At 59.1% G+C, this 11309-nt stretch overlaps 1 protein-coding gene across 1 annotated transcript; it reads left to right on the top strand.

The window, feature by feature from the left end:
* The first annotated feature begins 271 nt into the window (after positions 1–271).
* On the top strand, positions 272–9303 carry IRAK1 (interleukin 1 receptor associated kinase 1). The gene is given in 14 exon segments (XM_021668838.2): positions 272–433; positions 436–655; positions 758–889; positions 1005–1108; positions 1294–1482; positions 1724–1788; positions 1922–2036; positions 3035–3153; positions 3431–3638; positions 3981–4046; positions 5804–6040; positions 6545–6935; positions 7299–7445; positions 8027–9303. Coding segments are annotated over 14 exon segments (2214 nt in total). The 3' UTR covers positions 8086–9303.
* The last annotated feature ends 2006 nt before the right edge of the window (positions 9304–11309 follow it).

Below are 11309 nucleotides of genomic sequence, written 5' to 3'. Positions count from 1 at the left end.
GGCGCGCCCGGCCTCGCGCCGATCGCCGCGCACAACGCGCTGGGACCCGGGCCCTCTCCGGCGCGGGGCGCCCCCGTGTGGTCGAGCGAGCGGCCACGGCGGGCAAGATGGCGGCGGGCCCGGGCACCGCCTCTTCCGCCCCGCCGGGCGTCCCACGAGGCCGGCTCGAAGGGGAAGTGAGTCAGTGTCCGCGGACCCGGCCGGCCCAGGCCCGCGTCCGCCGCGGCCCTGAGAGGCCCCGATAGGCCCCGGCCCGGCGGCGGCGGCGGCCATGGCCGGGGGGCCGGGCCCGGGAGAGCCCGCAGCCCCCGGCGCCCAGCACTTCTTGTACGAGGTGCCGCCCTGGGTCATGTGCCGCTTCTACAAAGTGATGGACGCCCTGGAGCCCGCCGACTGGTGCCAGTTCGGTGCGTGGCTGCGGGAGGCCGCGGGGAGCGGGGGGCGCGCGGGCTCCCGGCGCCGACGCCTGACGCCCCCCGCTCCGCAGCCGCCCTGATCGTGCGCGACCAGACCGAGCTGCGGCTGTGCGAGCGCTCCGGGCAGCGCACTGCCAGTGTCCTGTGGCCCTGGATCAACCGCAACGCCCGTGTGGCCGACCTCGTGCACATCCTCACGCACCTGCAGCTGCTCCGCGCGAGGGACATCATTACAGCCTGTGAGCGCGGGACTCCAGGCACCCCACGGCTGGGGGACCGGCGATTCCCACGGGGCTCCCCCATCCGGGCCTCAACCTTCCTTTCCTTACTTGGCGTCGCAGGGCACCCTCCCGCCCCGCTTCCGTCCCCAAGCACCACTGCCCCGAGGCCCAGCAGCATCCCTGCACCCGCCGAGGCGGAGGCCTGGAGCCCCCGGAAGTTTCCATCCTCAGCCTCCACCCTCCTCTCCCCAGGTAAGAGGGCCGGGTTTTTGGACTCGATGGACCCGAAGAAGGGCCCCCCTTGACTGCCGCGGCTGTAGACGCCGCCGCTGGTCTCCGCCTGCCTCTCACTGGTGTCTTTATGAAGCTTTTCCAGGTTCCCAGACCCATTCAGGGCCTGAGCTCGGCCTGGTCCCCAGCCCTGCTTCCCTGCGGCCTCCACCGCCATCTCCAGCCCCTTCCTCTACCAAGGTAGGTGTCCCCTGCCCTCCAGGGAAGATTCGAGGCAAGGAGGAAGGAACTCAGCCTTTGGCACACCGCAGCCCCAGTCAGCCAAGCCGGGTCAGCTGGGAGGCAGCTGTGGTGGGGAGAGCCTGCAGCCTTGGGCAGTATGGAGGAGACAGGGACCCTACCTGACGCAGGCTCTCTTCCCACAGCAAGGCCCAGAGAGCTCAGTGTCCCTGCTGCAGGGAGCCCACCCCTCTCCATTCTGCTGGCCCCTCTGTGAGATTTCCCAGGGCACCCACGACTTCTCAGAGGAGCTCAAGATCGGGGAGGGTGGCTTTGGGTGCGTGTACCGGGCCGTGATGAGGAACACAGCGTATGCTGTGAAGAGGCTGAAGGAGGTGAGTGTCGCACCCTGGCAGGGACCCTGGAAGGCCATCACACAACCCTCACTGCCTTCTCCAGCCTTTCCCCTGGCCTCGCCACAGTCCCTTCAGCCCTCATTCCAGCACAGGGTCCCTGGCCCCTCCGTTGTTCTGGGCCTGGGGCAGGTGGCATTAGGAGGCCCAAAGGCCTTCGCTTAGAGAGCCTCATGCTACCCATCTTCCCCACCCGTCCCCCACCGCACTCTGGGGGCTGCAGGACGCAGACCTGGAGTGGAGTGCAGTGAAACAGAGCTTCCTGACTGAGGTGGAGCAGCTGTCCAGGTGAGGCCAGAGCCGGTCCTGTGGGGCTCCAGACCACACACCACAGCACCTGGCTCCCTTGGGCGCCTGAGGCCCCATTCGGGGCTGCCTGCCCAGTCTGGCCTGATGGAAGATGCTCCCCTTTTTCAAACAGGTTTCGTCACCCGAACATTGTGGACTTTGCCGGCTACTGTGCTCAGAATGGCTTCTACTGCCTCGTGTACGGCTTCCTGCCCAACGGCTCCCTGGAGGACTGTCTCCACTGTCAGGTCGGCTCCCTGGGCCCGGCGCGCTTCCCAGAACCTGAAGCACTCCTGACACCTGGCTGGAGCCGGGCACGGGGCCTGGGGCTTTTTGCCTGTGTGAGTGGGTCCTGCCAACAGGCCGGGCCTGCACTTCCAGCTACCCAGCAGCACCCCGCTCGGGAGTTGGCCCACAGCATGGTCACTTTTTCTCTATTTTTGGAGACAGAGTCTTACTCGGTCGCCCAGGTTGGAGGGCAGTGGCGTGATCTCAGCTTACCACAGCCTACACCTTCCGGGTTCAAGCAATTCTCCTGCCTCATCCTCCCGAGTAGCTAGGACTACAAGCACGCACCACCATGCCTGGCTAATTTTTGTATTTTTAGTAGAGACGGGGTTTTGCCATGTTGGCCAGGCTGGTCTTCAACTCCTGACCTCAGGTAGTCCACCTGCCTCAGCCTCCCAAAGTGCTGGGATTATAGGTGTGAGCCACCTCGCCTGGCTGGGGCCACTGTTTTCTATAGAGCTCTTTCCCAGGCCTCTCCCGTTCACAAGCAGGACAGCCTGAGGGTCTGGTCGGCGAGCCCCGGAGGCAACGGGGCTGGGGCTGTCAGCTGGAGCCCCCACTGCTGAGGGAGGGCCCTGGGGGCACACAGAGGGGAGAGCCCCCTTGCCTCCTCTGGCTTGCCGTGTTTGGGGAGAGAAGCCTTCGAGGACTTCCCGATCACCCAGGGACAAATGGATTAGTCCTGGGAGCCGCAGCCCAGCAGATTCTATCTCGAATGCCAAGAACATGTCCCCAGCCACTGCCCAGCCTTGAGTGCTTTGCCAAGCAGCCAGGGTGGCTTAGTCTGCACGTGCTTAAGAAGTACAAGTCACGGAGATTTTGCTCCTCGTTTTCCAGAAGGAGGAAACAGGCCTAGAGAGTGAAGTGGCTCATTCCAGGCTGCACAGTGACAGGTAGAAGGATGGTTGGGATCAAGAACAGCCACCCAGCAACCTCCCTTCCCCCTTTGCCACCCCAGACCCAGGCCCGCCCACCTCTCTCCTGGCCTCAGCGACTGGACATCCTTCTGGGTACAGCACGGGCAATTCAGTTTCTACATCAGGACAGCCCCAGCCTCATCCATGGAGACATCAAGAGGTGAGGAGGGGCCTGCAGCAGGGGAGCCCCGACCCATCAATGTGGGGGTCAGGCACAGCCTGGGACCTCGACACCCCGGCATGGCACAGGTGTGGGAATAGGCCAAGGATGGGCCCTGCTGATGAGCAGAAGCCCCCAGGCAGCTGGAGCATTCAGGGCAGTGCCAGCGCTTTCTGTGGGCAAGGCACTGGGCCGGCAGCCTCGAGTCCAGCCTCGCCTGAGCTGGGCAGGTGTAGGTGCTAGGCCTCAGCTGACGCCACTCTCTTCCTTCCGCAAGTTCCAACGTCCTTCTGGATGAGAGGCTGACACCCAAGCTGGGAGACTTTGGCCTGGCCCGGTTCAGCCGCTTTGCGGGGGCCAGCCCCAGCCAGAGCAGCACGGTGGCCCGGACGCAGACGGTGCGGGGCACCCTGGCATACCTACCTGAGGAGTACATCAAGACGGGAAGGCTGTCTGTGGACACGGACACCTTCAGCTTCGGGGTGGTGAGCCGCTGACCCCTCTGCTGGCTTAGAGGAGGAGAAACCGCAGGCAGGCAGAGGCGGGGGCTGCAGAGCACACTGCAGGCCGGGGCCGTCTGCCAAGACCCCAGGAGGCTGCGGCTCCAGGCCCCCTCCCTCCTATGTTTGCAATTTCTCTTTGAGTGGGCCCTCCAAGTCGCCTGCGCTTCGGTTCTGTAATATCTGGCTCTGTCCTCATCTGCCCGCCTCAGGGCCGAATTCTGTCAGCCCTATCCATGTCCAAACCAGAGGCCTCTTCCCTGCCCAGGCGCGGGGCGACAAGATCCCAGAAGCCACTGCCATGCCCTCCCTCTTCCCTCTCTCCAGGTAGTGCTAGAGACCCTGGCTGGCCAGAGAGCTGTGAAGACGCACGGGGCCAGGACCAAGTATCTGGTGAGCCTCCTGAGGCAGGCCAGGCGGGAGGCACGGCTGCGGACAGGCCGCAGTCGCAGCCCCGGGGGTGGGGGTGATCAGAGCGCAGTACCCAGGGGACACCTCCGCTGCCGCAGTGGCCTCATTTTTTAAAGTGGGCAGGGCCCCAGACAACTTCCTGTCTGTCCTGCAGACGCCACGGGCCTTGTACAGACCCCACCTGGGCTGGGGGACCAGGGCTGCAGCGGAAGTCAGAGCACTCAGGCCGGAGAAAGGCGGTGGTAGAGAAGGGGCAGGCCCCGAGGAGCCTCCCAGGCTGCGGCCGAGCTCTCCATGCGTGCAGGCTGGCCTGAACTGCCCGTGCCCCTCCTCCACTCCGTCCGCCTCACCAGAGTGCGCTTTTCTTTCTTTTCTTTTCTTTTTTTTTTTTGACATGGAATCTTGCTCTGTCCCCCAGGCTGGAGTGCAGTGGCGCAATCTCGACTCACTGCAACCTCCGCCTCCCAGTTCCAGGCAATTCTCCTGCCTCAGCCTCCCAGGTAGCTGGGATTATAGGTGCCTGCCACCACACCCAGCTGATTTTTGTATTTTTGGTAGGGACAGGGTTTCACCACGTTGGCCACGCTGGTCTTGAACTCCTGACCTCAGGTGATCTGCCCACATCGGCCTCCCAAAGTCCTGGGATTGCAGGCGGGAGCCACTGTGCCTGGCCCAGACTGCTCTTTTCAAAGGCCTCTTTGCCTTTTCTCTGTTCTTGGGGTGAAGGCCCAATCCCTTATGTGGTTGACCCCACAACACCTCAGGTCCCCTGAACTCGGGGCACTCCCTGCCGGCCTGTGCCGTTCCCTCTGCAAGAAGAGCCACCGTCCACCCAGGTTCCTCCTAGTCTGTGTTATCTCAGAACTCAAGATGGCCTCCAGTCCTGCTTCTACCCCTGAGTGCGACGTCATGCCTTCGGATCCCAGCTCCCGGGCACTTGCTCAGGCCTCTACCCCACCAGAAAGTCAGCTCTGTCAAACCAGGGCCCAGGGTTCCATTTGTTCCTGTATCCCTAAAGCCCAGAGGAGCCCTGGCCCACAGTGGGCATTTAACAAATCTCTAAAAACTAGGCGGGGCGTGCTGGCACGCACCTGTAGTCCCAGCTACTCAGGAGGCTGAGGCAGGAGAATCGCTTGAATACAGAAGGTCGAGGTTGCAGTGAGCCGAGATCACGCCACTGCACTCCAGCCTGGGTGGCAGAGCGAGACTCCATCTCAAAAAAAAAAAAATCGCTAGAAGCTGGGCACAGTGGTGCATGCCTGTAGTCCCAGCTACTCAACAGTCTGAGGCAGGAGGATCACTTGAGCCTGGGAGTTGGAGACCAGCCTGAGCAACATAGCAAGATAGGCGTAGTGGCACACACTGTAGTCCCAGCTGCTGAGGAGGCCAAGCTGGGAGGATCACTTGAGCCTGGGAGGTTGAGTCTGCAGTGAGCCATGATTGCACCACTGTACTCCAGCCTGGGTGACAGAATGAGTCCCTGTCTCCAAAAAATAAGTTGTAGAAAGACCAAGAGCTGGGCACAGCGGCTCACACCTGTAATCCCGGCACTTTGGGAGGCTGAGGCGAGAGGATCACTTGAGCCTGGTTGGAGACCAGCTAGGCCAACATAGCGAGACCCCCATCTCTCTTTTTCTATAAAAAAAAAAAAATACCGTACGATTGAGTGACAAGGACCTGAGGATGGCAGCTACAGGTGTGCCCACCAGGTAACCACGCTCACAGTATCCATCCCACAGAAAGATCTTGTGGAAGAGGAGGCTGAGGAAGCTGGAGTGGCCCTGAGAAGCACCCAGACCGCACCGCGAGCAGCTCTGGCTGCGGACGCTTGGGCCACGCCCATCGCCATCCAGATCTACAAGAAGCACCTGGACCCCAGGCCCGGGCCCTGCCCACCTGAGCTGGGCCTGGGCCTGGGCCGGCTGGCCTGCTGCTGCCTGCACCGCCGGGCCAAGAGGAGGCCTCCTATGACCCAGGTAGCCAGCTGCCCACTGGACCGGGTGGCCATCCCGAAAGCCCACATTCCAGGCCTGCTCTGTAGTGACCCCATCTCAGCACCTGCTAGGTCTCTCTCTGGAGTCCCCACACGTTTCTTGCTTGCCCTTTGGTTGTGCTTGGGGCAGCGCCCCCCTGAACTGAGGGGCTGGGGCAGTCCTGTTTTGCTGAGCCCACTTCACATAGAGAAGGAAAGAGCTTCTTCCGCGCCCCCTGCTGGGTACACTGTGCCACTGCCTCTGCCTTTTTCTGTCCCCTCCCTAGTACCCCATCTCTTCTCCTCTGGTGACAGTTGGAAGTGGAGAGGCCCCGTTTGAGGGCAGCAGGGCAGTGATTCACTTTGTAGAAGAGAAAGAGGCCTTCTTAGTCTTTGCCTTGGGCAGCTGCGCTTCTCTGCACTCCCCAGGACAGAGTGTTCCCAACTGCAGGGTGTGCCAGTCCAGAGTCCCGGGGCAGGTCACAGACGGTCTTTTCTCCACTTGCAGGTGTACGAGAGGCTGGAGGAGCTGCAGGCGGCGGTGGCAGGGCTGCCCGGGCAACCAGAGGCCGCCAGCTGCGTCCCCCCTTCCCCGCAGGAGAACTCCTACGTGTCCAGCACTGGCAGTGCCCACAGTGGGGCTTCCCCATTGCAGCCCCTGGCAGCACCATCAGGAGCCAGCGCCCAGGCGGCAGAGCAGCTCCAGAGAGGCCCCAACCAGCCCGTGGAGAGCGACGAGAGCCTATGTGGCCTCTCTGCCGCCCTGCGCTCCTGGCACTTGACTCCGAGCTGCCCTCTGGGCCCGGCACCCCTCGGGGAGGCCGGCTGTCCTCAGGGGGACATGGCAGGAGAATTGAGCTGGGGGAGTGGCCCGGGGTTCCGAACTGCAGCCACGGAAGGTAGCTGGGGAGACGGGTTCTCAGGAGAGGGACCTGGGCCTCCTTGGGCCAAAGCCCCCGTAGTTCCCACCCCAGCCTTCTAGAAGAAGGGAACCAGGGCCGGTTGTTCAGCTCGCTGTGCCCTTAGGAAGCCTGGTTTCCCCTTCCCTGGCCATGTCATCCCCAGGTGGAGCTCACTCTTCAGCCCTCCCCCGCCCCATTCCTGAAGGCCAGGAACAAGGCGGGCTCTGTCCAGGGTAGCCTGAGAGCTGGGCCCTGCCCTGGGACTTCTCTGAGGAATTCGGGCCTCAAGGCCAGGGAGGCAGGGTGCTAGGCTGGGGGCTGGGGAGGTGTGAGGCTAAGGGGGCGCTATCTCCACCCCAGGACTGGCCCTGGGCAGCTCTGCATCATCATCGGAGCCACCGCAGATTATCATCAACCCTGCCCGACAGAAGATGGTCCAGAAGCTGGCCCTGTATGAGGACGGGGCCCTAGACAGCCTGCAGCTGCTGTCGTCCGGCTCCTTCCCAGGTGCTGCTGCCTGGGCTGGCCTCTGGGGGGCTCAGGCACATCTGTGCCAGCTCCAAAGAGCAGAGTCTGTCCCTACTGCGCTGAGGGTGTGGGGCAGCCAGGCAGGCCACTGCCTCTGGCGATCTCTGGAAGCCCAGCCTGCCCCCCATGGCTCCCTTAGCAAGACCCTGGCCCACCCCTCCCTCGCCTCCTGACGATAGCACATCCCTTAGCCCGAGGGTGCCTGCCCCACTCTGCTTTCAAGAAATAGGAAGCCCCAGCAGGAATTTTCCATCCCAGGTACTATTTGAAGAGCCACTGCTTAAGAACGGTTAGCTGGGTGAGGTGGCTCATGCCTGTAATACCAACACTTTCGGAGGCCAAGCTGGGAGGATCACTTGATCAAGGCAATTGTGAGCCGTGATCAAGCCACTGCACTCCAGCCTGGGAGGCAGAGCCAGACCCTATCTCAAAAAATAAAACCCTCAATTCCCATGACTGCTCCGGGAGATAAGGGAGCATGGCCCAGCCCTTGAGCCAGGGCTTCTGGCATGGGGGAGTCTCACCCACTTGCTAAGCGGACTTTCCTCTTCCTTCTATAGGCTCGGGCCTGGAACAGGACAGGCAGTGGCCCGAAGAAAGTGATGAATTTCAGAGCTGAATTATTCACCTGGGCAGATTCCCCGCATCCGGAAGTCAAAGTTCTCATGGTCAGAAGTTCTCATGGTGCGCGAGTCCTCAGCACTCTGCAGGCAGTGGGGGCGGGGGCCCTGCTGTTCTAGGGTCAGTGGGTGCAGGCAGGCAGAGTGGAACCCTGCTTCTACACCAGCATCTGGGGGCAAGGAAGGCTGACGTCATCCAGTGGAGGGTGGTGCATGCTGGGAGGCTGCTGTGAAGGGGCATGGAGCAGGGAGCTGGCTCCCAAGAGCCAGGCAGGGCATCTGTAGCCCAGGCCTCCGGCAGCAGCCCTTTGCCCATCTCTTTGGACTTCGCTGAAAGCCTGCGGCAGTGGCCGCCCTGCACAGCAGAGCTGATGAGGCCTAGGGCCCTCCACCCGGGTGTGGTGGCTGACGCCTGTAATCCTAGCGCTTTGGGAGGCCAAGGCAGGAGGATCGCTTGAGCCCAATAGGTCAAGACCAGCCAGGCCAACATGATGAGACCCTGTCGCAACAAAAAAAAATTTTAAACAATTAGCCTGGCATGGTAGCGCGTGCCTGTGGTCCCAGCTACTGGGGAGGCTGCAGTGAGTCACGATTGCGTCACTGTACTCCAGCCTGGGTGAAAGAGCAAGACCCTGTTTCAAAAAGAAAAACACTGGGAAAAGTGAAGTATGGCTGACCTGTGGCTCAGTCCCAGGGAGAAGTGAGAATTCTGAGATCCTCCAGAGAGCCGAGCAGCACCCACCCCTACTTCAGGCCAGCGGCTTCAGGCTCTACCAGGGACCTGTGAGCTGGCCTAATGCGATGGCCTGCAAGCTAGGCCACCCCTGAGCAGCACAGATGAGCTCCAAGCCAGATCAGGCTTCGGAGACCACAAGCTCAGCCTCAGGCCCAGGCATTGATTGTGGCTCGGGGCCACTACCCAAAGGCCCCAGACCTAGTTACCCAGACAGTGAGAAGCCCCGAGAAGGCAGAAAGTTGGGAGCATGGCAGAGAGGGAAGGGCAAGATTTCAGGGAAAAAAAATGTGTCACATGTCTTTAGAAGCAAGTTAGGTTTCATGTCACCAAGTGTCCTCTTGCACGTCCAAAAGTAGCCCAGGGCTGTAGCACAGGCTTAACAGTGATTGTGTGTTCAGCCGTGAGTCACACTACGTGCCCCATGAAGCTGGGCATTGGTGAAGTCCAAGCTGTCCTTGAGTAATAAAAACGTATGTTGCAATCTCGGGCTCTGCTTGTGGACTTTGTTGCACCGAAAGCCTTGAGCTTTCCCAGTGCTTTGCACTGCAGGGTTCCTGAGCGTCCAGGCAGTCTCCAGTAGGGTCTTCTTTCTACTCCGGGCTGGCCACACCCAGACCGGTGACGGAGCCACAGGTTTGCTACCCGGTGCGTACCGTGTGTAGTTCATGCTTTTTATGCTATTCTAAATGGTGTCTTTGATTTTCTTTCTTTTTTTGGCCATAAAAACAACCACCATAAAACTGTACCTTTAATTCTCTAATTCATCATGATATTATACAGAAATGCAATTGATGCTGGGCGTGGTGGCTCACGCCTATAATCCCAGCTCTTTGGGAGGCTGAGGTGGGTGGATCACTTGAGCCCAGGAGTTTGAGACCAGCCTGGGCAACATGGAAAAACCCCGTCTCTACAAAAAGTACAACAATTAGCCAGGCATGGTGGTGCACACCTGTAGTTCCAGGCTACTCAGCAGGCTCAGGTGGGAGGATCGATTGAGCCCAGGAGGCTGAGGCTGCAGTGAGCCATGATTCCACCACTGCACTCCAGCCTGGCAACAGAGGGAGGCCCTGCCTATATATAAATAAATAAATACATAAATAAACAGTAGAGTTTTGTGTATAGACCATATATTCTGTGACTGTTTAAATTCACTATCTTTGTGAGATGGAGTTTCAGTCTTGTCGCCCAGGCTGCAGTGCAATGATGTGACCCCTCAGCTCACTGCAACCTCCGCCTCCCAGGTTTAAGTGATCCTCCTGCCTCAGCCTCTCTAGTAGCTGGGATAACAGGACCTGCCACCACGCCCGGGTAATTTTTTTTTGTATTTTAGTAGAGATGGGGTTTCATCATGTTGGCCAGGCTAGTCCTGCACTCTTGACCTCGGTGATCCGCCGACGTCAGCCTCCCAAAGTGCAGGGATTACAAGAGTGAGCCACCAAACCGGCCCTTTTTTTCTTGATCAGTCTAGAGGCTTATCAATTTTTATTGCTAATTTCAAAGGACCAATTTTTGCTTTTACTGATTTTTCTCTGTTATCGGTTTATTCTCCATTTTGTTGACTTTTTGTTATTTCTTTCCTTTTGCTTATTTTGGGTTTAACCTGCTTGTGTTTTTCCAGCTTCCTAAGGCGTAACCGTAAATCATTTATTTTTTAAGACTTTCTTCATTTCTTTCCCTTTTTTTTTCTTTTGAGACAAAGTCTCACTCTGTTGGAATGGCACTAGCTCGGCTCGCTGCAACCTCCACCTCCTGGGTTCAAGCAATTCTCCTGCCTCAGCCTCCACATGCCACCATACCCGGCTAATTTTTTATAGTTTTACCAGAGACAGGGCCTCACTATGTTGGCCAGGCTGGTGTGGAACTCCTGAAATCGTAATCCGCCCGTCTCAGCCTCCCAAAGTGCTGGGATTACAGGTGTGAGCTGCCGCGCCTGGCACCTGTCTTCTTTCTAATACAGGCATTAAAGCTGTAAATTTTCCTTTAAGCACAGCTTGAGCTTCATTCTATACATTTGGATATATTCTGTTTTCTCATAATGTCTAATTTCCCTCATGATTTCTTCTTTAACCAATGACTGACTTACAACTTACATACAATGACTTACTTACAACTTACTTACAAAGAAGTACGTTGTTTATGGCCAGGAGTGGAGGCTCACGCCTGTAATCCCAGCACTTTGGGAGGCCGAAGTGGATGGGTCACATGAGGTCAGGAGTTTGAGACCAGCCTGGCCAACATGGTGAAACCCCGTCTGTACTAAAAATACACAAAATTAGCTGGGTGTGGTGGCGGGCACCTGTAATCCCAGCTACTTGGGATGCTGAGGCAGGAGGATCGTTTAAACCCGGGAGGCAGAGGTTGCAGTAAGCCGAGATGGCGCCATTGCACTCCAGGCTGGGCGACAGGGAGAGACTCCATCTCAAAAAGTTGCAGGTCATCTTTGTGCTCTTTATGTCTAATTTAATTCCATTGTGGTCAGAGAACTTC

The sequence above is a fragment of the Aotus nancymaae genome, unplaced genomic scaffold (genome assembly GCF_030222135.1).
Source record: "Aotus nancymaae isolate 86718 unplaced genomic scaffold, 86718_ANA_hifiasm-v0.15.2.pri h1tg000138l, whole genome shotgun sequence".
NCBI lineage: Eukaryota > Metazoa > Chordata > Mammalia > Primates > Aotidae > Aotus > Aotus nancymaae.
Note: the sequence above shows the minus strand (reverse complement) of the source record. Positions and strands in the feature narration are given on the sequence as shown.